The sequence below is a fragment of the Patiria miniata genome, unplaced genomic scaffold, assembly GCF_015706575.1.
Source record: "Patiria miniata isolate m_02_andy unplaced genomic scaffold, ASM1570657v1 HiC_scaffold_7, whole genome shotgun sequence".
NCBI classification, from domain to species: Eukaryota; Metazoa; Echinodermata; class Asteroidea; order Valvatida; family Asterinidae; genus Patiria; species Patiria miniata.
In genome coordinates, this window is record NW_024037074.1 from 20,402,113 (window position 1) to 20,428,837 (window position 26,725).

At 41.2% G+C, this 26,725-nt stretch overlaps 1 protein-coding gene across 2 annotated transcripts in view; it reads left to right on the top strand.

Moving 5' to 3' along the window:
* The window catches only part of LOC119745900 (tropomodulin-2-like), a 106,351-nt gene that overhangs the window by 58,602 nt on the left and 21,024 nt on the right, over positions 1 to 26,725 (top strand). The window contains exons 7-9 of one of the 2 annotated variants that reach the window (XM_038222579.1): positions 14,265 to 14,372; positions 19,251 to 19,358; positions 19,652 to 19,743. In XM_038222579.1, coding sequence (XP_038078507.1) covers positions 14,265 to 14,372; positions 19,251 to 19,358; positions 19,652 to 19,702 — 267 coding nt within the window. In that variant the 3' untranslated portion in view covers positions 19,703 to 19,743. Of the gene's footprint in view, positions 1 to 14,264; positions 14,373 to 19,250; positions 19,359 to 19,651; positions 19,744 to 26,725 lie in introns of those variants that run through there. The other variant, XM_038222578.1, reaches the window with a different exon arrangement.

A 26,725-nucleotide genomic window follows, 5' to 3' on the forward strand; every position in this document is an offset into this window, starting at 1 on the left:
GTGCGGTAGAGTGATCAGGACCAATACAGTTCTGAAAATATTGGCCTTCAAAATATGCATGTCACGTGTCGTCTTTAAAATGACATCACATGTCACGTCATCGTGTCTTCACTTCAATTTTCATCTATAACAGATCCCAGTCTAGGTACGTACCAAGTTTCAACCCAATCGGACTAGCAGTTCTGGAGATATAGGCCTTCAAAATATGTTAGACGTCATATGTCACGTGATGACGTCATCATGACGTCAAGTAAATTTCTGGTCTAGGTACATACCAACTTTCAACCCAATCGGACAGGTAGTTCTGGAGATAACGCCCAATCTGTCAGATCTAGCCGAATTCTGCTAGAAAATGGTCACAATAGAAAAATCGCATATAATGTGACGCCATTTGACTCGTGATGACGTCATGATGACGTCAATGTTCGGCGCACATCTTCAGATGCTGGTCTAAGTGTGTGCCGAGTATAAAGTCAATCCGAGTGATTTTAATGCCCTAAGTGCCTTCCACTGTAAAAACGTGTACAAATGCTATGGGGAATGGCTGAAAAGGAGGGAGAAAAACAAACAAAAAACCAAAAACGGGCACATAGTTCAGCTCACTATACACTAGGCTATTGTGGCACCTCACAAGAGCTGTTCTTTAAATACTTTAATGCACATGTAACTACTCTGCTCCTCGAAACGGAAAACGGAATTTGAATCTGAAGAAAATAACTTCTGCAATTTTGTTGATAAAAAAACATAATTTCGTTAAATTTATTGAGTGCAAAACGAATTGTTGATGATTTATTGAACAGACGAGCCATATAACAAATGAGCGGTGTATATATCACGATTTTGGCAGGACAAAAATGTTCCAGATCAGAGCAATAAATGTTATGAGATTTTTACGCGTAGTCATGGGAGTGACAGTCCCGATGCATGCCGTAGCTGTCGGTCAGCGCACGGGTGAAAATCATCACACTCACGGCACGCTCTTGCGGGTCTCTTTTGCTCCATCGGCAGGTTTATTTTTCTCCGTTCAATCAATCATCTATTTGTATAACATCTAACTTTGGCTCTTTTGAAATGCATGTTGTGCTTAGGTCCAAAAATCTACCGTAAACTATCCTATTTTGTCGTTAACGTTAGTGCGAAAACAAAATGGCGGACATGAATTTCGCTTCGGCCAGCTGATGTGAAGTGTGACGTCATGGGATTGGCCTGTACGGCTATTGCATGTTTCTTCCAAGTGTGGCAGTGGCGGTGCATTATACGACTTGACTGTGAGGAAGTTAAATACTACGTCTGTACATTGATCGGCCGTTGATAAAAAAAGCAATCTTTTGGGGGCAATTTTCCCGCGTTTCAACCAAACGACTATTTTATTATCGTCTTGGAATTATTTTCTGTGTACATGGTATCTGTTTTAATGCCTTTTAATATTGAATAAATGTGAAACGGAATTTTTCAGCCTGAAATGGAATTTAGGATTTTTGAAAACGGAATTTCCACTTTTCTGAAACAGAAAAACATTGGCCCTAAACTAGTTGACGGTGTGACGTTATTGTTCTTTTCTCATGGATAAACATAACTTTCCCATCAAAACTACTGAATTCCATTACAGAAAACACCTCACCTCTGTTTACCTTCATTTGCATATCAGCGCAAGCGCACAAACCTCGATGAATAAAAAGGCGCCCAAGCCACACCTTCCGCGCCCACTGCATGTGCCTCATAAGGCCCTGTGACACAAAGGCTCAATGTAGCGTCCACATAGTGTGAACTTAACTAAAAAAAAGCCATATCCCGTTGTGCTTACAAGAATGGCGAACGTCGCCAAAATGAAAAAGAAAAGCTCAAGCTCAAGCCGTACGATTCATCGAGTAAATCTTCTTCCAGTACTTCAAGCGTTATATTTCCACCACAGCAAACCGGGTCTATTCCCTCGGGTTTGATGGTTGGAAATGCCTTGGGGAAGAGCCTTAGAGTCAGTGCTACTCCCTAGGAAATCCTGCACATCTTTGATAGTCTATGAGAGCACATACAGGCAGCTGAGTCGGAGGTTGCTTCACTGTCAAATGTGTTTGCTGGCGGCGGGGGCTGGGGGTTTGACACCATGGGTCACTCGGTTATTCGACCAGCCCCGCCTGGTCACAGAGAGGGCTGGGGCACCACACCACCACCACCAAGCTCACCACAGTCATCACGTTTAATCGAGTTTCCTAGGTGAGACACAGAGTTTTCTTCACATATTTTCCGAAACACCCACTTGTTGGGATTTGTTGCTTCCTGCTATGACGTTCACTTTGTAAGTGACGGGCCCGGACGCATACACAAGTGTTTGTTGACTGGAAGTCAAGTCTATGTTTATCGCCCGACCGTCAGTTGTTGTTGTACTCGAGCGGTTGTTAGGCACGTAGAACGTGCGCGTATATTCCAGCCAATTTTGTTACATTGCACGCTACCGCCATGTGTAGGCGACACTTTGTAAAGATTTAGGTGAAATATTGGCTTGTTATTGTCCCTTGAAGTATTAATGGGTAAAAAAAATGTTCCTTTATTTGTTGTACTATGTAACAGAGATATTGCTTGTTTAATCACCTGCATAATCTGGTAAAATGTGTGCTCAATTAACGGTATATTGTGTAACTTTCCGAGACCACATTTGGTATCTTTCAGTCAGCATGGTCAGTGCACATAACATGTGTTTTGCGTTATGTTTAACATGTTTTATGTAAGGTAACTCTAGGTTTGTTCTATTATATGTTTAACTTTAGGCTAGAAGTAGATAGAGTTGCAGTAGCCATGCATGTCAGTGACCAGAGTTGAGTGTAGGACGTTATAAGCTGGTCTAAGGCGTGAACGGTAGGATTTGCATCTGCAGTAATAATTACAAATGTATTCTGTAAAGCCTAATGTCATTTATTTTAGAAATGTACCTGCTTTGTTTTGGATGCTGTACAATACTTTTAGGATTCCAGGAGAATTGTGATAGATTCTGATGATATTTGGAAACGTCTGCCTTAATGTTCATGATTATTGCAGACCCTTATTTTCTGATCGAAGTGACAAGTTTTAGGGATTTTGTGCTCACATTACAGCCAGTTGTACTGAATGATTTTGCATTCATGGCATTTGGTTTCATTGATTCTCTAGGGGATTTCGGCTCTAAAATTGCTCTATGTAATTCCATCTCATTTTGAGGACAGAAACATACATGGCTGTCATTTAAATTGGATTGTAAGTAAGATTTGAGGCTTTGCATGGTGGAGATACTAAATAATGAAAGGTTTGCGGAAACACCATGTGCGAATAATTTCTCAACCAAGAGAATGGTTCTGAAAAGAACCAGAGGTATAAACTTGACGTTCCGGTCAGTATGCTCTGACCGTCTTCAGGAGAGTGTTTTGGATTGTAATTTGTTTTCTGTAAATTTATGTCTCCAGTTTTCACGGTGATTTTGGGTGATTTGGATCAACAATAAACAGCTCAAAACATCAGTCAGAAATCGTCTTGTCATCCATTTAATCAAGTTCTACATAAACCAGCCCCCTCGAGCGCTTAAGTGCGCTATACACTTGTCCTGGACAATTTGTTCCTCCTATCAGTCGACTCCAAGGACCGCCTGCTAGATTTTCCCCTGAGAGGGGGCGATTGGTTTAATGACAGGTTCGGCAAGAGTATGAAGCAGGAAGCCACAATGCCTCGAGACAAGTTGGATCTTCATCAGTGCTCAGCCAAATGCCTTTCTACCTCTGTTCCCAGCCAGGCCATTAAGAAGAAGCAAGGCATGTTTCAACTGACCAGGGCTCTTCTTTTCAGCCCAGGAGTGACGTAGATCGGTCTTCCACAGCCTACCTTTGAAGACGCCCCCCCCCCCCCAGATCTGCATGGCCCTTCCAGTCTTGAAGGTCACAAACTAACAAGGGCTTCTGACTGCAGCAGAGTTTAAATCCCTCTGCCTCATGTCCAGTAGGTGGTCGTCCTGCAGGGTCCAGTCAGGGGTGGTTTCATGTATAAACCTCAGACATCTAGATTTTTTAGACAGTTTCTTTGGAATTCACCAGCAACACCCTGCTATGTTTCTTTCTGACCACAAACTCCTGTTCCAACAGAATTTACAGGCCGGGCTGCTTTAGAGAAGGAAATCTTTTCCCTGGGGGAAGAACTACGTCAATCTACTTCCAACTGGAACTGGCCTCGGCTTTACTTCAGCATTTTTCGTCACTCTGTAAACGTCCGACAAATGGCGGCCCATTATAAAACAACCTGCAACTGCTCAACTATTATAAAAACTGCCTTCAGTTGATTTACCAGGGAATCTTGCACCTGAGTTTCGTTGCCTACCCATTGGGCTTTCCACAGTTCCTCTGGTCTTTTACAAGAATCGCCACTGTTGTGGTAACATTCTCTCATCAAAGACAGATTCATTTGTTCTTGTAACTAGATGATTGACTTTATATAATGGGCCCTACTTTCCAGATTATGTAAATAGCCTTCTTTAAGACCGCCCAACTGACCTTCGATCTTGTTTTCATCTTCAACATTGAAAAATCTTCTGTGATTCCTTCACAAAAATCAACCTACCTTGCAGTAGTTCTCAACTTGGCTACAGGTGGGGCTACTCTGACTGGGGAACAACGTCAGACACTACGTGATTGGGTCAGAGTTTTCAGGTCTTCTTTAATCCTCCCAGCCTAGGCATGGCTTTGGCTTTTGGGCCTCGTGGTGAGTCTGATAGATCTAGTCCCCTGGTGCAGGATGCACACGCACTCCATGCAGCATCTCCTGTGTCATTTCCATCTACACAAAGATCCATCTTCAAATGGATTCTAGTAACCCAGCTTATCCATGATCAGCTGCACTGGTGGCTATTTCAGGACAGCCCACTAAGGGGGTGGTCTTTTCTCAACCTCCTGCATCATCTACCCTCACAATGGATGCCTCGGGCAGGGTTGGAGAGTCCATCTGTATGGCCTATCAGTGCCTGGCACTTGGTCACCTAAGAGAGTCAATTACATATCTGTCACCTGGAGCTTGTGGTAGTGCTCAAAGCCCTGCAGTTACTTGAATCCAGAGTCCTAATTAAGATAGACGGACAACTCCACAGTACAAAATGTAGTGTTGTACATCAACCATCAAGGGAGAACTCACTCTCTGTTTCACTGCCTTGCCACTTGGGAGCTACTCAGTTGATGCAATCCACAACAAATCTCCCTTTCAGTGGCCCATCTGTCGGAAAGAATGTCCGTGCCGGCGCTCTTTCCAGGGGTCGAATCACTGCAGCAGAATGGTGTCTTCACCCATCAGTTCTCAAATATGTCCTCAACATTCTCAGAATGCTTCTGGACCTGTTTGCATCCCATTTGAACAACCAGCTTCCAGCTCTTTGCTCACGTCATACTCCATATCCTATGGTCCTATGGTCTGAAAAGCTTTGCCTGGACGGGAATTCATGAACATACATTGCTAACGATATACTCTCATACAAGTATGTATACGTTGATGATATCGATATCGTTGAACACCAGCGCATCACTACGATCTATAGAAAGGAAGCTATCAACAGACCTCACATCACTTAGCACCTACTTCCATAATTGGAGATTTAAACTCAACACCACCAAAACAGTCTGTAGCCTGTTCCACCTGGCCAATCGTCATGCCAACGCCTAACTTTCGAGGTGCCGAAATGAAAGATTCCCTTTGAGAAGTCTCTAAAGTACCTGGGAGTCATTTTAGACAGAACGCTCTCATGCAAGGAACACCTGAAGCAAGTCTCTGCCAAGGTGCAAGCAAGGAACAACCTGGTCCGTCGCCTTGCTGGAACAAACTGGGGCGCGAGTTTCTCCGTTCTCCGCACCTCATCCCTCGCATTTGCCTACTCTACTGCTGAATGTTGCGCGCCAGTATGGTGCAGGAATAGCCATTGCCAACTATTGGACAAGGCCCTGAACAACACAATGCGCCTTGTATCTGGGTGCATTCGATGTTCACCTGTTGACCATCTGCCTATCACTAGTGGCATAAGCCCACCAGCCATCAGATGAGAACAACGACACCATCAACTTGTGCTAAGAACACTTTCAAATGGGAACCACTTACTCCACGATCTACCCACTGACCAAATCCAGAATCCAAGACTGAAGTCTAGAAAACCACTTGGGAATCACCTGCAAAACCTCCTAATAGCCGCTGACGGTCACACCCCGGAAACCTGGGCGATTTGCAATGGGAGGAACAATGGTCCATGTCCACATCAAGGCTTCATGGCTACATCGACAAACCCAACAACAAGCCGCTTGGATGCCACCTACGCAGAGTAGCTTGGTGCAGATTGAACAGTTGCCGTACTGTTTATGGTCGATTCCGGGCAAACATGTGCCGGATGGGCCTGATTGCTAGTCCAGCTTGTGAGTGCGGAGCTGCCTTCCAAACGGCTGCTCACATCACCAGCAACTGCCTGCTCCACAACTGCTCGGGCGAGGAGACCTTAAAGGAACTAGACAATCTAGCCATACAATGGCTTACTAACACCAATTGTATTATTTAATTGTAGATTTATTTGAGACATACGCATATATATAACGGGTTCTGGCAAAGATTAAGGCAGTCATATCCAAGATAATCTTCATAGCTCCATTTTGGCCACGACAGCCATGGTTCCTTCACTTCTGGGCCTCCTTGTTCGCAATCAATCATGCTTCCCAACCACCCAGACCACATTCTCACATCCTACACCCAGACCCAGCCACTCTTCATCTTTGTGCCTGGATGCCGAGCTGAAACTACAGCCTTGACAGCCAGGAGCATATAGGATTCCACCAGGAGAACGTATGATAGTAGGCTTCTCCACTTCACCAAATGGTGCAAGAAAAGAGCTGTCAGTCTCCATTCTGCATCTGTAGCTTCAATTGGGGATTTTCTTCTGCAATCTTTCAGCACCGGTCTTCAGATCTCCACCATCATGGGTTACAGATCAGCCATTGTAGTTCCCAATCAGGGTTCCCATGGTGAACAATCTCCTCAAAAACATCCCAATCACACCTTCTACTTGGATTTTGATACCATATATCTTGGGATCTGGGTACCATCCTTTTTTTCAGCCAGTAGGTAGCTCTCCTCTCTATCAGCTTACAGGAAAAACCATATTTTTACTGGCCGCTGCAACAGCTCACCGTATGAAGCGAACGTCACGCTCTGTCAATAGAACCAGGTCATATCCATTGGGAACCTGGTCCTGGCGGCATTTATTTTAATTCCGCAGGTATAAGTTTGACATCCTCTTCATCAGTGTCAGAGGATATATGGTGGTGCCCTGTGCGAGCCTCTGTGACCATGATCGCTCAATGAATATCGGAATCCAATAAGTCCTTCCGATAATCGATGATCGAAATCTCAAGCCCAGGAAACACTCATCGTGTCAACGTATTGGGCCCAGCTGCTTGGAGTTTCTCTTTCAGATATCAGGAAATTAAAGTTTCTTTTTCAGAAATCAGGAAAGCGGCCTGCTGGAAGAACCCTTGCACCATCACATCTTGTTACAATATTTGGAAGATGTTGTGCAAACAGGGGGTCACATGGGCCAAAATTCCTCCAGGAAACTGCACGATCAGCAGCCTGCAAAGCTCGCAAAGCTCCTTTGGAATAGATAGGCAGCTCCTGGGTATGTCTAAACAACCCCTCCATGCTATTTAGAGTTGCATGTGGGTGTGTAGTTGCATGTAGTGCCTTGGAGCATGATTTTCTTCATGGACGGGCGCTATATAAATGTTAACTTATTATTATTATTATTATGTAGTTAAGACTTTTCCATTGCCGCTGCATGTCCCGCCCCTCCCTAGAACTTTTTGGTGCTACTCTGCAAATGTAGGTAAACAGAGGCGAGGTGTTTTCTGTAATGGAATTCCTTAAGTCCAAAGGGATTTCCCATTCTAGTAAGAAAACACTCATCACTGTTTACCATCCCTCCCATTTTTTAAGATTATTTATAAAAAAAATTAAACAAATTTAAAAATACTACTTGTAGTACGAGCCTTTGTGTTATAGGGCCTTATGAGGGACATGCAGTGGTCGAGGGTGTGGCTGGGGCGCCTTTTTATTCAGTGAGGTTTGTGTGCTTGCGCGTGCTTATATGCAAATGTAGGTAAACAGAGGTGAGTGTTTTCTTACAAGCATGGAAAATCCGTTTGGATTTGAGGAATACTAAATCACGATTCCATTGACAATGTGCGCTGCAGAAAAAGGAAAACAAATGCAAGCGAGCATGAGCTGACAAAAATTTACAGCAACTTTACTCTTTTTTAATGCAGCCATGTATTCTCCACTAAGACAAATTTAAGTAAAACACGATGTAAAATTATTTGCTTTATGAAGTTAAAAAAAAATTGCGCTTCAAAACTACAAACTTGTGAAGAATATATTTTCGAATGTAACAATTTTGTTTGTACTGGTTAAGGGGCCACGTTTGTTGCAGGAATTCATTAGTTAAAATCAGCCGTAATTTTATTTTCAATGCATGTACAGTGCACTGCACATGTACATTAACAGAACGTACATGTAGGTGTTTGTCTGATTTGTCTCTTTGAAGAAAATCCTACTGTAGTTCTGAGACTTTTCTTGTTTTGGTGTAGTCTGAGAATCACCCGTTGTCCGACGGAGCCCTTCTCCGGACCAACGTCTGATATATCTAACCATGCAAATTTATACGACCCAGTATAAATTTTTGTTATACGACCCAATATAAATTTCGGTACTAAGCAGAGCTTTCTCCGTGGTTTGCCATACCCACCCATCAATCAGCTACCGTAACACTGATTCAACAGTCTACAGCTAAAGACTTAATATATTTTCACAGTGTTGCAGTAGCTTTCAAACGAAATATCGATCAAACGATTCCAACAAAACGAGTGTTGTCATCACGTACGTATGTATTATTATCACATACATTGTACGTACGTATGATTGTCATGGACGTAATAACAAAAGCTAGTCTTGTTCCCTGACCTGACAATTCCCTGACGCCCTGACGTCTATATTGTAGGTCAGGTAGTAGTAAGCCCTCCGTAAACACAAGCCAGCAAAGCCTAACATCTCCAGTCAAGACTGGTCAGCCATCGCATCACTTTGCCAAGACAAGTCCGTCCACATCCTTTGAGCGGACAAGGGGAACGCCACTGTCCTCATGGACAAGGCTGAGTATGACCGCAAGGTTGAGGCCATACTCTACTCACCTTGCTACCGTGAACTGCAGAAGTACCCCACGCCATCCATCGAGAGGAGACTGCCTCTGTACAGACAGCTACGACCATCTAGTTCCAAGTGCCCCAGGTTCTTCGGACAGCCCAAGATCCACAAGAAGGATATTCCCCTGCGTCCCATTGTAGCTTACAGAAGGGGGACCTACATACAACACAGCCAGGCATCTTGCAAAGATCCTCCACCCCGTGGTAGGAAACACCGAACACCACATCAAGAACTCCGACTAGTTTGCAGCATTCATCCAAGACCTCACCCTCCAGCCGGACGACAACATGGTCAGCTTTGATGTCGTCTCCCTCTTCACCAGCATTCCCACCTCAGACGCCTGCACCATCGCCAAGGACAGACTTCAAGCAGACACCACTCTCCAAGACCGCACCGACCTCACCCCTGACCAGCTTCAAGATCTGCTCCTCACATGTGTCAACTCATCTAGCTTCAGATGGCAGGACAAATTCGTACAAGAGCGTACAACGTCTGCGAACGATGAACACCTACCTGAAGAACTCCATCACATCACCACAGCACTGCAACGCAACGGATACCAGCCCAGCCAAGTCAAGACACAAGACCCAAGAACCATTCCCGGCCGTAGGGTCTCCTATACCCAAAGCCAACTAGTTAGGGCCCCTAGTTCCATCACCCTCCCCTACTTAGCCACCACTTCTCATCTCATTCATTGCATCCTCCAAAAGCATGGAATTCGAGTCTTCCACACAGCCTCTCTGAAGATGCAGAACCTGCTGACTTTACGCAAGGATTGGTGTGACCCAGAATGCAGACCAGAGGTGACAAGATTCCATGTCAATGTGGGAAAATGTATATCGGCGAGACTGGCAGGGACCTCCCCACCAGACTCAATGAGCACAAAGCCCGTGGCAGGAAGGGAGACTTTTGAGAAATCTTCCATCGTCAAACACTCCCACACCGAGGACCACCAGATCAAATGGAGCCAAGCAGAACTACTCACTAGCATCGACCGCTGGTACCCACGACGCATCAGAGAAGCCATCGAGATCATCTAGCACAACACTGTTCCCCAAGACATCGGTTTCTACATCAGCAACATCTGGCGCCCCATCCTCAAGTCCAAGTCGGATGGGTCTCCTACACCCTAGGACAACTTAGCTTCAGTTCTCGCCTATAGGTCACCTATACCCTGAGCTCCTTCCCCTTTGCCCCCTCACTGTGTACTGACACGCTCCAGTGATCATCCAGCATCCCTCAGTCAACTTGCATCCTTCTCTGCTTCACCGGTTTCGAGCTTCAACAGTTTGCATCCTTCTCACGCCTCACCGCACCATCCTTATAACATCGCATCATCGTTTGAATCCCTCATTCTCCTGACGACGGGCAGAGCATACTGTTTGAAACTTTGAGTCCCTCCGGTTCTTTTCAGAACCACACATACTCCCAAAAGAGATTTATTCACATGGTGCTACCGCAAACTTATCTCGTCTTAAAAACTATTTTATACCCAGAAGTACTTGGGCGCTATCCGAGATAGTCGACGAAATGCATTAGGCAAAGTTTGGACATTTTCAAAAACCACCTGACCTAAGATTAGAGAAATAGTCTGAATCTTTTGGTCTGGGAACCAGACTAACAAAACAAAATTCTTCAATGTTCCCGATACTATGTCCTCTGGGTTTTCGTACAGTGGGATACTAATTCCACGTGGTGAGATACCAGTTCAAAAATTTAAGGTTGTTCTACACTTCCGCATTGTCCCAATCCGCCAAGGAAAACAACAAACATATAATCTTGTTTGGGATATATCGGTGTAAATATAAACAAAATTGTCATGAACGTTACATCAACCCCTAAAATCATTCATTAATTGCCGAAACAGCCTTTGTTTTCGTAAAGATTTTTTTGCTTTTTGTTCTGATTTTATTTCGTTTTTCTTTTTTTCTCTTTTTATTCCACCCTCAAATCCCATAGACTTTTTACACGTTATCTTAAATGTGCAAACTTAAACACCCTATATCTAAAAAACTGTAAGTCCGATTGGGTTGAAACTTGGTATGTAGGTAGACTGGGATGTGTTATAGGTAAAAATTGAGGTGACATCATCATGACCTAATCGTGTGTTTTATATCGATTTTTGAAGTTTTGAAGATTATCACCATATCTCTCGAACCCAACATGCTAAATGCAAAATTCTTTTTGTATTTGGTTTGTTAGGTAACAGGTAAATTGACAACCTCAAGCCCCCCCCCCCCCCCCCCCCCGGGTGTGCCACTGACGACGCTTGAGGCTCATGGGAAGACGCTGTGGCTAATATCTTTGGCACATTCAGAAAGTCATGCGTACTTCGAGTGCGAACACACACACACTGGAATTTGAATCCTTGTGGAGTCTTTTCTTTGTCATCGTGTACTAAAACTGTAGAGTTTGAAAGAGTAGTTTCAAAATGCTCCTATTTTATCCAGAATTAATTTCCTGGCAGAAATTCAGACTTAAAGGGAAAATACAGCATTTGCAAACATCACAAAATAAAACTACCAAATTATTTTGAAATACCTTGCTAAACTGTTAGTGAATGACAGTCTTAAGCATCCTGTAAAATCATGGCACCTGATATACTGTCATTTTCAAGAAAAGTTGTATTTTTGTATCAATTTCCAACGCTGGTTGGCCGACCAGCGTTGGAAAAATCTGGCTTTTTTTCAAATACTGGCCCCAGTTGACCATATTTAGTTAGTTCGCATTTGTTTGCAATCGCATTTGTTTGCAATCGATTACACACCTATGAATGGGTACAAGCCAGCTAGACTGGTTCCCTGACCTTACAATTCCCAATGTCTACAAATTACTCCGTTTCATCTTAAATGGAGTCGGGGAACCAGACTACAGGAAATGATTTGTTTTTGGATGATTACGGTTGTTTGGGATTGTAACTTCAGTAGGGGGTTGCTCTTAGGAGTAGGCAAGTTGGGATTGGTTTTGAGGTCAAAAGGTCAAAAGGTCAAGGTCACCGTGGTGAGTTAAAGTTATATGGTTTCCGGATGATAACTTGAGTTGGAAGTGAGATTTTGGTGTGTAACTTCGGTAGGGGGTTGCCCTTGGGTACAGGCAAGTTGGGATTGGTTTTGGAGTCAAACGGTCAAAGCTCAAGGTCACTGTGGTGAGTTAAAGGTACATGGTTTCCCGATGATAACTTGAGGTACAAATGAAATTTTGGTGTCTAAATTCGGTAGGGGGTTGCCCATTGGTACAGACATGTTGGGATTGGTTCTGTGGTCAAAGGTCAAGGTCCCCATGTTGCAGGGTTGGCGATTTTTTTTAATTTAAAAAAAACAAAAAAAATGGATTTATTTGATTTAAATCAGATTTTTAAAATTTAAATCAAATTTTTTTGATTTTTTTTACTTTCAAAATATTGATATGTCTAAACATGTGTCTAAATCTCCCCATGCACCCTCACACCTATCACAAAGGAGTTTACATGTTCCTATAATACTCATCATCCACAAAAGTCAATAAATTGATAAATGCTTTTGAAAAAAATTGTATTGAATCAGTGATTTAAAAAATCACTTGATTTCTTCTACATGTAGTCTACATCATTGGTTCAATGGTACATGTACATTATTACTGAAGACACTTTTTCATTGCTTGATTGATACAGCTGAGATACGTTGTGTGTGGATATGAATGAAAACTTGATTTATGGTACCTGTATACATGGTATACAAACAAAAATACGACAGTTCTCCATGGGCATGTTGATTTCATAAAAATGCTTCTAATTTCAAAACTGGCAGCACTGATCCTTGTGAAACTTATAGTGTTTGATTAATGGCCCAAGGAGGAGAACAGAAATCAGACCTCGCACCTTTAAAAGGTTTTATATAAATCTCAATCTAAATCTGTAGGGAGAAACGTTAGGACTAAGACTATCAATTGGGACTTTCGATATACTTTTTGATGGTTCATGTAAGCCTACACCAGTGCAGTTGATTCACAATATTACTGAAAATAGATCAAGGAATGATTAAAGCAAATGTGAGTGTGCTCTCTTTAAAATTAACAACTTTGAAGAAAAACTTTTAAACTCAGATCTTGACTTAATCAAAACAATGATTTTGTGTAATTATGCAAAACCTAAATTGAGTCGAATGGTGATGAAGTAGGGGTGTTTGAATGTGTTAACATCATCTTACACTTGTAATTAAGTGGAATCAGTTGATTTAAATGATTAAAGAGACCTCAATCAATTGATTTTGCCAAAAATATGATTTTTACAAAAAAGTGATTTAAATCAGTGATTTTTATTAAAAATATAATTTGATTTAAATCGCAATTTAAATCAGTGATTTAAATCAACGTGATTTAAATCAACCAACCCTGCCATGTTGAGTTAAAGGTTAATGGTTTCCAGATGATACCGGTAACTTGACTCTAGCTGAGGGGTTTCAACAGCAATGCTGTTATTTTTCCTCTGTGTTCTTTCATCACAGCTGCTGGTCACCCAGAAACATGTTTTGTTGCAGTTTTCCAATGGTGTCCTTTGGGACCAATACTTGTCTTAAAGTTGTAAGTGACCAAAATGGGCTGGCTATATCACCTGTCGTCAGATGAGGTCACACATGTTCTGGGTGCACACATGTTCTGGGTGTATTTTTACGGTCGGATACTTAGCGCAGGGAGAATTCACTCCATTCATTTCACACTATATCTTTCACCCCAAGATGAGTATTGGCTTAGTATTGAGAATTTCAACCCTGGTCCCCAGCAGGGTTGAGAATGTTAAGTATGAAATGTCCCCTGGCTCACCCTGGGCCCCTTTCAAGGTTTTGTTAAGTGTGAAAAGTCCTCAAGTGTACCCAGTAATTTGTTTGAAGGCAAAACAAAAACCATTGCATCACTTAGCTTGTTTAAGTTTATTGCTAAAAGGTTTAAACTGACTCGACCTGCTGCAGCTTACTGTAAACAAGTGGAATGGACTGGCTAACGGGTATTTGAAATTAATAACATTTATATATTTTATTTTATTTTTATGATTTCAATAGAACATGTCTATTGAACAAATGAAGAACATCTGTTCAGCTCTTGGATCCAACACACAGCTTAAGGAGTTATTCATGGCAAACACACGTCTTACTGACCCAGTTGCAAAGGTAAGTATGTGTATTAGGATCACTTATGATATTCATGTTAATATTGGCTTTTACCCTCCAGCACTGTAATTTTATAAGTGCAGCACTGTCTTCTGTAATTGTTTTCTGAGATTTTGTAAAAAAGAAGATGTTGTAAGCTTTCAAGGTAGTCGAAATGATAACATAGTAGGTTTACATACCACCCAAATAAGCTGAGGAATTTTTGTCTCCGTTGCTGTCAGAAAGCATTGTACTGTACATACAGGGCTTGAAAACATGTCAGTAAATGGCGAAATATTATTGCACATGTATTTGTACAGCTTGTACAACATGTACATTATTAGTTATCCCACAAGTGCAAGTAAACACGGAATAATGTGTCTGTGTCCCACATGCCACAAGGCCAAAGGCCGAAGGCTGAGTGATATGTGGGATGCAGATCCATCACATTTTCCGTGCTCCATTAGTGCGAGTGGGATAATGAATTTATCTTCAAGCAAACTTGATGTACAGTAAAGATGAAACACACATGCTGTACATGTTCAGCGGTTATCCTATTACACGTCTATGCAGCAGGAATGACGCGTGTATCTTGGAATAGCCTGTATGCAGAGTGCGATATGGGACTATGGTATTAGGGTATAATACCAAACTATTGTTGCCATTGATCGACCAATCAGGATCAATAATTCCAGGTTGCTTGAAGACAAGTACATGTACAGTGAGATTGTATATTCTAAACCTGCCTTGCATGCATGAAATGGAGAAAAGTCATTCAACAATAATAAGCGAAAGACCTGTAAGCTGAGCCTATAAAACTACTTGTACCTCTTGGGTTAATAAAATCTGCAGAGATTAGACGTTCTTAACGTTAAGGCCAACTGTCGAGCATTTCTATAAAAATGCACAAAACAATTAGATCATAAATTTACATTAAAATGGATATTAGAACCCACCATAACCTTGTGGTCCAAAATCACGCCCTTATCCAACCCGGCTATCGTACTGCTTGACCAATCATGGAAATTCATGGCATTAAACAAGTACGTGCGTAGGTATCATAAAAGTATTGTCTACAGATGGCGCTCATGTTTAATAGATGTACATGTAGTTTGGGAAAACAACATTCGCTACCCCACTGACAGAGGGGTTGGGAATCAGTGGGTAGGAAACAAACACAATACTGTATTTAGTTCAAAACATATAACGCAAACTATTTTGTCTAAATTTGCCCTTAAATCACTTGTCATTTGATACCTGATGATGTCATGATGACGTAACAAAATGTATAACATCTTCGTAACATGGTACAAGTTCACACAAGGTTTTGTGACCATACCGTAAACCGTTTGGAAGAAAATGTGCTTTGTTTTGATTTCAGGCTAATGTCTTCATTTTGAATTCACCTAACTTTGACCTTCCAGTAGAACCGGAAGTAAAGGTCAAGTGAGCATTATTTGTAATGAAGTTCTATGGAAAAAAAAATTTGACAGCTGGGGGTTTTGACCCCCCCCCCCCCATCCATGCCTGGACATGAAAATCCCAGCTGCTGAAAGATCTGGCTTGTTTGAAAGGCACTTAACCACCTTTGCACCAGAGTTGTCCGATACGTGGGGATACGCTACAGGTCCAACGACAGTGACTGTGGAACAGAATCTCAGACAATTACGGAACGCCAAAGAGGCATTTAATGTGATCATCGAATCGATGATGCACTTTTGCAATCGGTGATGCATATTCACGATCGGTGAAGGACTTTTGCGACCGGTTATCAACTTTAACTGGTGATGCATATTCACGAGCGGAGATGGACTTTCGCGATCGGTGATGGACTTTTGCAATCGGTGATGGACTTGCACGACCGGTGATCAACTTTGCAATCGGTGATGGACTTTCTTGATTGGTGATCAACTTTGCAATTGGTGATGGACTTTCGCGATCGGTGATGGACTTTCTTGATTGGTGATCAACTTTGCGATCGGTGATGGACATTTGCGATCGGTCATGTCGGTCATGATGGACTTTCGCGACCGTGTGATCAGGTTTGCAAATGCAATCAGTTGTGTGTTGCGTTATAATCATTTGCATTTATCACACTGATTTTTCAGTTCCTAGCTCCATGATATCACCATGGCTTTATGATATTACCAACTTTAGAACTGGAGTAATTTTTACAAATTTACATCATTTGTAGATTTTATTAAACTAGTTAATGCATTAATGTGGCCATTGCGAATGTGCAGAGACTTTTTTTGTCGGGTTGACTACATAGGTTACTGTTGTGGTTGTAGTCCTATTCAGAAATTTTATTTTGCTTTTTTTTAAAAACATTATTCAATGTTTTTCTTTGAAAACTCCGATGTGTAAGTACCCCCCCCCCCAAAAAGACTATGCACACCGGTGAATCATTATTTATTAGTGAAAGAATATGTAACCATTTGGGTTGAATAGCGAATGTTTTTTCTGTTTGTTTGCACTCCACAATTAAACAAGCTCGGCCAAAATACTGATGACTCTGGGTACATGTTTAATATTTCTGGGCTACTGAAAAAAAATCCAACAACAGCTGTCATACAAGCAAGGGAATACATTACTTTACCATAAGATCTTGGAATGTGAGTTGAGTTCAAATTTCCACAAGTTGTTAAGTGCAATAATTGAGCTCAGTCCTTTGTTTTGTTTACAAGGAAATAATGATAAGCCAATAACACAAAGCAACAGGTGATTTATCCGCATATTAGGAGGCCAAGCCCAAGTAAAAAAAACAACGTCATGTGACAAAAATGTGTGGGGGGGGGGGGTGTTTTAAACTTAACAACTTCCAGTCAACTTTATCGTGGAATATGAGTGAAAAACGATTTTGATCCACGACAACAGAGCGCAGCCAGTGCTGTAAAAACCCTTCCCTTTTAAGAAACTTTACACAGTGTGTTCTGTTGTTGGTGGCTAGAAAACCCAAACGGATATTACTCGAGCTTGACCCGTCCATAGATCCACTTGATGTTTGCTTGGCCTCGCATTCCTGGGCAAACCACAAAAGGATAATGCAGAGGCCGGGGTGATAAAACAAAGTCAGTCAGCTGGAAGAAAACCTTATATGAATAATAATGAAGTAGTGAAAGTTGATATGGAAGTATTCTGCAGAGAATTGCAATGTTGGTAGTCTCGTCAGAGGGGCAAAATAACAGATTTTCCCACTGTGGTCTTAGACATACAATGAATACTCATAATAGTTCGATAAACCAAGTGGTTTATCGAACTATTATGAGTATTCATTGTATGTCTAAGACCACAGTGGGAAAATCTGTTATTTTGCCCCTCTGACGAGACTACCAACATTGCAATTGTTGGGCAACGGTAATTTACACAGCATGAAATTACCTTATATTGGGTTGAATTAGGTAAAAACTGTCAAACTATTGGCGAGGAACAATTTGAGCAAGACTAGAGTGTATATTGTAGGCAGTTGATAAATCGACCATCATTGGTCGAATTATCAACCCATTTGCCCAACTTTTTTTTACAGTGTACACAACCGGAAAAAATGAATAATAATTTCAAATTTTAAAAATGAAAATAATCTAAACTCTTGTAGAAAAACATACCATTGACTATTGATTCATTAAACATATAAGCAATTAAAAACTCTGCATCCAGGTAATTATATAAATTAACGATAATAGCTAGTAGCGGACGTTGTGAATTATTTTCCTTTTCTTATGTTTTGTCTTTAATTTGTACCATAATCATCTCTAGGTTTAGAAAATATGTTTTCCCTTATTATTTAGCTTAGACCATGTCTGTACAATCATAGAGCTAGGACCCAAGGAGTTCGAACTCCAAGACATCAAAAGTACAAGGATGATCGCCGACACTGCCCTGCGGCACAATCGCTCTGTTTTACGACCCTTATCTAAACACCAATTAGCGCGCTTGGCCGGGCGCTGCTGCGCCTCGGGCGCGACGTCCTCGGTACTACGCATGCGCGTTCATGACCGGCAGTGCTTATCCAACATGGCGGCGATAACTCCTGAAACTTACGCTGAAATTTGCGAAGACAATTTCGACGTTCCGGACGATTTTTCGGACTGGTCTGATGAGGATTTTGATCCAACGGTCGGCGAAGATGTTTCGTCAGTATTTGTGAATGACCAAAACGAAGACAAATACTGTATTTGTGATCAAAAGCCGACAGTATCGATGGCGATGGTAGCATGTGCAGATGCCGAATGTGCAGTGAAATGGTACCATCCCGAGTGTGCAGGCCTACCGATGGACGCGGACGGCAGATGCGTTGTCCCGGAGGGTTGGATCTGTGAAAATTGTAGGCCTTCAGCATCAGGTGAAAAAGTGTGATTTTTTGCAATAAAGAGCATCTGTTTTGGACTACTTATACTTTTCGAAAGATTCCCATATCTGGCCAGCACTTTTCACCCTGTGCATGCTGTGCACAAACCGTATGAAAATGAGCGATGAGACTGGTCTGAAAATTTCTAATTTTTCTCAGTAGGAAATACTTCGAAGGGAAAAAATGTCTACTTTTTTTCTTCATATATATCATCTCAATAAAGGTCAGTCATTGCAAAAATGATAATAAGACATAAATCTGGGACTGAGTTTTATTTCCTAATTTTCTTGACTCTTCTTAGACTTTGTACACAACTGCCGAAGTGGCCTCAAGTTGCAACATTTCTCCACTTCAATATTTTCCCTGCTAACTTTGACTTTTAAACTTGAGACATTTTATCACTTTTTGATGGCTGATACGTCACTGAAAGGAAAAATTAATGATGGCCAGATATGGGAATCTTTCCCTACATTTACGCCTGTATTACGATAGCATATGTGGGAAAATTTCAGATTGTTTCGGCCTACTAATTTTATTTTAAACTTTTACAGGCATGGCAGCCAGGTCATCTTGTCAGCAAGGAGTTGTGGAGGATACGTGTACGTCCGTGGATATGCCGTCAAAGAAAGCAGAAGGGGAAAAGAGCAAAAATAAAAGAGGTAAGTTGCTTCCCATGTTTATTGTAGATTTGTATTGAAAAATCACTAAAGGTGTATGGGTTCATGATGAACAAAAATCTCCAAGTCCTTGCTGAAAAGCAAATTTTCTCGTGTCGGCATAAAACCCTGAAACTGTTTGCAGGTTTTTGAAATGAAACTTCCTTTATCCCCAACAGTGGCAATTCCAAGAAGATTCTTTGTGATTTAATCTAAGCCTCGAGGGTTAGGGCTGGCCATAAATACAAAATTGTGTTTTTTTTTTAATTTAATCTGTATTTTTCTCTTTTTTGCAGCTAAAGTGTTGTCAAGACCAGAGGCGAAGTACACACAAGAAGATGCTGTGAGAAATGCCCCATCTTTCTTCCAAGACTCTCTTCTTGCAATGAAAGAGCACCTGATTTTCAATGTCGACAGCCTAGCAGCATTGCAATCATTGGCCATTGTGACCCACCTCCTGACATCATGCCTTGACAACACTGCGTTCGCGGAGTTCTGCTGTGCCTGTATGGTTTTAATATGGGACTCAGCGATAACTCCTGAAACTTACGCTGAAATTTGCGAAGACAATTTCGACGTTCCGGACGATTTTTCGGACTGGTCTGATGAGGATTTTGATCCAACGGTCGGCGAAGATGTTTCGTCAGTATTTGTGAATGACCAAAACGAAGACAAATACTGTATTTGTGATCAAAAGCCGACAGTATCGATGGCGATGGTAGCATGTGCAGATGCCGAAGAGCACCTGATTTTCAATGTCGACAGCCTAGCAGCATTGCAATCATTGGCCATTGTGACCCACCTCCTGACATCATGCCTTGACAACACTGCGTTCGCGGAGTTCTGCTGTGCCTGTATGGTTTTAATATGGGACTCAGCGATAACTCCTGAAACTTACGCAAAAGTTGACAGTACAACTAAGTTAAAGCCAGAGGTATATGAAGCAATGTGGGTTGGCTTCAAAAGAGCAAGTCATTCTCTCCTCAAACAATGGCAAGATCTATTGAGGAATTTAAGTATCTATACTCCTGGAGAGCACAATCTTATAACGTTAAATTTTTTATTTCACTCTGTATACGCTCGCTTGATTAAAGCAAGGAATAGTACTGATTGTCCAGAACAAGCATGTAATAAAACACAGGAACCTTTAGATACAGTTGAAGAGAAAGTTCTACGATATGTTGCTGGATACATTCCATTTGCACTTCTAAAAAAATATCAAAAACAAATAAATCCTACGGCAAAACTGTATTGCAAATTCCTTTCATCATGGCAAGTTCCTAGTGTAAAATGTGCTGAAACCTTGCTTGAATACACCAGAGAATGGATCAATGTGCAAAATAGAGGTGGACTTTTTAATGTTTCAGATAAAGTGTATCTTTTCATTCGGTCAATGGAATTTATAGCACGTTCATTTCTAACAAAGGAACATTTAGACGGCCTTCAAGGAGTTGACATTAAGGAGTCACTTTTTACAAAAATAGCCTCTGATTTCAAGGTTCAAACTTACTGGTGTGGTTTAATTGCAGATAAAATAAGTGGTGATCCATCAAAGAAATTGATGGAAATTATTGCCAAGTGTTATATTAAAACTCGAACAAATGCATTTATAAATGTTTACCTACAAATCAAGAAGGCAGAAAAAAATATCTCCAAGAAAGCTGAAAAAGGTCTCAGAAAAGAATTAAATCAAAAGTAAGTCCTACTTCACGCTGATGTGATCCGTTATATAGAATCAAGTACATGTACATGTACATATCCACCGATATGCATTTAGGCACGTCTACCCATAGAGCTAGGAGCTACATGTAGCTTATATGGCATACCCACCCAAATATGGGTTAACTGTTTTGATCATGAACAGCCATGATATTATTCTGAATTTAATAGGATTTCAAATTTCCCCCTTTCATTTCATGTTCTTCTTTCTATTTTCCACATTCTGTACTGTAGTTATACTTTTGGGGGTCTGCAAAGAACTTTTTCTAATATTTCCTTCAGGGTCAAATCATGTCTGTATGAATGAAAAGGGCTCTGACATCAATTGCATCCAACTTGAGATTTAGAGGACAAGTGTACGTGTACATGTATAAAGGAAAAATCTTAAGGCAACTGAAGGCTATGTGCACATGTATAAGGTAGAGAGTAATGGCACTTCATAGCAAAAACAACTATTTTACTACTGTACATATGGCTCGGAAATTAAAAAATATAATATGTACATACATGTATGTATTTACACAAAATAATATGTCTGTGATTATTTTCTTTCATGTGTGTCATGCATAATAATTGAAGTCAATGGACTTCAGCCAATAGCATAGGGGACGCACAGTTGCAGATTACCAATAGATGGATATTTGAAAGCAAAACCGGGAAAACGAAATTGGGTTGAACAACGGAAATTGTATTTTGCAATGGGAAAACCAAATCCTGGCTACGCTACATGCCTGACTTCAGGGCCCCCCCCCCCCACCCCCCAAAATGACAAGTTTTTGGGAAATTTTTGACAATTTAAGAAAAATACAATGTACCGTGAATAACATTAACAAGGACTTCAGCCTCTTCCCTTCGGCAACTACATGTATTAGGGAAATCTAATCTCTTACTGCAGAGAAAAAAACCCAGATACATGTACAAATGTGCATTAACATGATTCAAGCTTAACACACACAAACAAAGGACTTGAGCATTCCACCCCCTCCCATCAGACAGCAGCTTTTCAGGGATTTCTAGGGATATGCCTCATCCCTAATTACAAAAAAAAGGATATCTCAAGAGTCGACTTGATGATGAATGACATACCCTGACCCTATATTAAATTACATTTATCAAGCATAAAAAAATAAAAAAGCAAAACGAAAAAGGACTTGGGCCTTCCCCCACCCAACAATCTCCCTGTCCCCCAAAAAGCAGATTTAATGTATTTAAGGACTTATACCTTACCCCAAATTAAAAAAAATACAAGGATAAAAATTAGCAAACCCAATCGCTAACAAGTATTAGATGTACCGGCTGCTTACATCTGGGGCACTTTTGCATTATCCGGTTTTTTTTTCGATGTGGGTAGAATTATACCTTGTTTCCATCAGAATCAATATTTACTCTTTGGTCTCTTAGGAAGAGGGGTGCTGTCCAGGTCTACGGAGCTTTGTCCTTGCTGGGCCTTACGAACATTGCCCCTCTTCGATGTCTTGACGGCAGCAGATGCAACATGGAGTGCGAACATATTATGCCCAAACTGCTCCATAGTTGGGTTGTTTGAGCTCCCCCCACTGCCTCGTTGCTTGGAAAAGTATTCCTCAAGAGGTTCTTGACTAAACTTCTCGGTCAATAAGTACTCCGCCTGGTTCGGTCAGCAGAGTTTTTCCGAGATCCACGAAGGAGCGAACTGAAAATGAAATAATTTATAAAAAGGAGGCAGAAAATAAAAAAAAAATCTTGGCTCTGATCAGTGTTTAATTATGTTCAGTAGCTGTAAGTAGAAAAGCCAAAAAAATGGTGAGGTCAGAAATAGCTTACTTTAAGTTCACTTCACATTTGTTTTTGTGTGAATAAAAGTATCATGTAACTGATGTGGTAGATCAAGTTTTCATACATAATGGCTAAAGATTTCAATGAACTAGAGAGAAGTTTAAGAACATCCTTTTAGATTTTTTTTTAAAAGGAGGAAGAGGAAGTTTAAGACACACTACTTACTTGTGATCCTGATGCCTTGGAGCGTCTCTTTGCTGAGACACATCTTCTGCCGGACATTCTTGTCGACATCTTGGTGGCTCTCTGCCTCTTTCTTCCATTCATCCAAGAATCCGAGGAAATCTTCTTGAAGCAACTGAAGACCAGAAAGCAAGACAAAGAACATCAAAAAATGGATGACAGTTGTTGTCTAAACACACTAAGAAGCTAGACTGAAACAAAATACATGTACATGTAAAACATACTTAACAGGCAAACCCCTCACTGGTCTCCAATTCTTTAGTTCATGAAAATGGCCATATTTCATTCATTGTATGGGCATTCGATGATTAATAATGGAGTTTTTAAAAACAGATTTTACCTTGAACCGCCAGTCGTTCGGTGATGTGTAGGGCTCTAGGGCTGGTTTCCGCTTGCGTTTTCCATCATGGGGGTTTGCCACGTTCAGGCAATCAAAGAACTGATCAAATTGTTTTATGAACAGTTCTGTTGATTTTGTGTCATGTCTCCCTTGGGTCTGGAAGGCATTCGCCACAGTGGAACTGAGAACCTGTTTAAAGAGGAAATTGAACATTAAATGAAAAGGCAAATTATGATTCAAAGCTTGAAAATAAAGTTCAAGATCATTTAAGGGGGAGGATATTTAGACTTTCAATGTCTTCTATTTCTTTTGGAATTTTTTGTTCTTTCTTTCCTTTTTTGGAGTCCAAAATTGCTGAAACATGACAACAGCCCTTCCTTAATTTTCAACAACAAAAATTGAAATACCTGTGCAGCCATGTAAACCCGCATCCGTAATGAGGGTGTCAGGTGGAGGTGCTCGTGCGTGATTTTGTGAAGCTTGCGAAGACCAGGAGATGCTCTTGTCAGGCCAACGTCCGTGCTGTACAAGTCAACCAGGTGGGACCACTTGATGTCTTGCTTGCGGAACTAATTTATTACAAATAGAAACAAAAGGAAATGCAGTTCATACAAATTTACTTGAAAAATTATCAGATACTAAATAACACACTGTAATTCGAATAAAGTTTTCAAACCAGGAGAAAAGCTAGATATTTCTAAAAACTAAAATAAATAAAGGGAAAATTCCAAACCAAACTCGACAATAACAAATCCTGTTAGTTGTAAACTTTCTATCAGAAGATATCACAATCCTACCAAGAGAGACAAATCTTACTCACATGCAAGTTCCTCGTCTTGTTGTTCCATCCTGAATTTTCCCAGTTATTCCTTGTAGTTTTAGCAGGTGTGGAACATCACAAAACATGTAAACCTTCCTTGCTGAGTGGCCTGGATTGACACCAAAATATGTTGTCCCATCGGCTTGACTCTCACCAAACAGTCGATAAAACTTTCTGTTTGGTGATGCTCCATCAGAAACCATGGCCTTAACTTTAAAACCTGCTGTCTCCAGCAATATGATGGCTTCATCCATTAGTGCCAGCAGCTGATAGCTTGAAACCCCACATGTGGCATAGAAGGCAATGGGAGCATGTAGCGAGTGGAAGATACCACGTATCATTAATACAAGGACGTGCGATGCAAGAGGGGGATCAACATCTCCTTGACATTTCCTCTCAAAGGAACTGATTGCGTTCGCAATATCTCCCACATCCAGGAACCCAACAATTCTACCAGAACGTGTGTTGTATACTAGGTTTGTCTTCACCTTCATTTCGTCAAATGCCAAAGAGACATTGAGTTGGTACTCAGGAAGAGATTTGATGTCGATGTCCCTCATTACTCTTGTCAACATGTCTGTATTGACACCAGTGCGGGGGTTCCCAAAATGAGAGTATGGATGGAGAGTGCTCGGATGAGGAAGTTTCAGGAAACCGCTGTCTCTGATGAGGTTGTACGCAGATGTGGATTTGTGACGCAGTGCAATGCACCAGCGAATTAAAGCAGGGTGCCACCTCATACCTTTTCCTGTGCTGGCACTTTTCTTTTGCTGCTCCCAGAGAAGAAATCCAGGAGAATTGTCGCCCAAAAGCTTCTTCAGAGCACTGTCACTTTTTTGGATGCAGAGCTGTAACTCATCCTCTTGGTCTGGAGGTAGAACTGTACCCTCTTTCATCACCATTCTCTCTATCTTCGACGTCATCATAGATACTCTCCTCCTGAGTTGATTTCTTTCTGTGCTGAGCAGGTTTGCTTTCTGGATCAGATCCTTCTGACTCAACAAATCATTCCTAGTTGAGGAGCTAGTGCTGACATCTGTGCTGGAACTTTTTGCAGTAAGCCTTCTGTGATCCAAAGATGCAAGGTCACTCTTATGAAGTTTACAAACTTGGCATCTGGTGGCTGATTTTGGCACCAAGAGGGCACATTGTTTGTGGCGAACTGTCATGAACGGATGAAACTGAACAATGTCACCACCAGTTATTGTAACTGGGAGTTCCCCATTCATCCCGTGCCTTGACTTTACAGTAGCTGGAAACTCATCTACTCCTTCACAGACATCGTTGTAAGAGATAACGTGGACAGCTGCCACAATATCTGAGATTTGATGCAGGTGAGTGGGAAGGCCCTCAAGAGTGGTGTTTCCGTTTTCGACTGTAATACTGCAAACAGATACATTCCATGACTTGTCCGGGAACATCTTGATAAGTGCACATGGCTGGCCGTTGTGGAACATCTTCATTGCTTGGACAAAGTGAGACCCCTGCCATACTAACAATTCATGCTGACTGGCGATATCTCGAAAAGAAACCAACGATAGATCACAATGGGGACAGGCAGTATCTTCAAATGCACACACCCGTATGTTGCAAGTGTTATCCTTCTTGTGCCGCTTCTCCTTATCCCACCATAACTTCAGTTTTTGATAGCAACTGAGGCATATGAAAGGCGGATGTATGCTGGGAATGTCATATGCAACGTCAACTTTCAAAGCTCGTCTGATAAGCTCAGCATTGGCTTCTTTGGCATATGGTGTCCTTCCTGGCTTAACTGCTCCATCGTTGCCACATAGTCTACAGATACATTTCAGGGCTGTTACATTTTTTGCCATGCTTCGATGCTCTGAGGCCCCATAAAAACTGTTTGCCAAAATGTAGATACACGTACATGTACACCATTCAAAAATCTCCGCTTAATGACAAACTAAAAACCTTCACCACAACTTACTTCACTTCCTCTTTCATATGAAGGAGTACATCCATGTTCAAACTAGAACTACTTTATATAAAGTAATTCTCAGACCATGCTAGGATGTAGGCAACACTGGAAAATGCAATCAACTTGAAGGCAACAATTAAGCCACTCTCATGAAAAATGTTCCCATGAACAAGTAACTGGCCTTGGAAACCTTAGATTAATACGCTGTATTCATATTGCTGATGTAACCTGTGCAAAGAAAGAGAGAAAAGAGAGAAAACACTTAAACACATCATACATGTAACTTGTTTAGAATGACTGTGCACGACTGTACATGTACATAATGCATCTAAGTACATGTTCAAGGAAGACATATTTATAATTTTAGCAAATTTTGCTTTTTACGTTGTGGTTTAGCTTGTGATTAGTTTCTAATTTTGAAACTTCAAGGCAAAGAGGTATTTCACTATTCGATATTTTTTGAACAGATAAGCATATACATGATTAATATTTTGAGTCTGTCATGTGATATGGTTGACAAACAATGACATGCTAGTCGCCAAAAAACCCTTGAA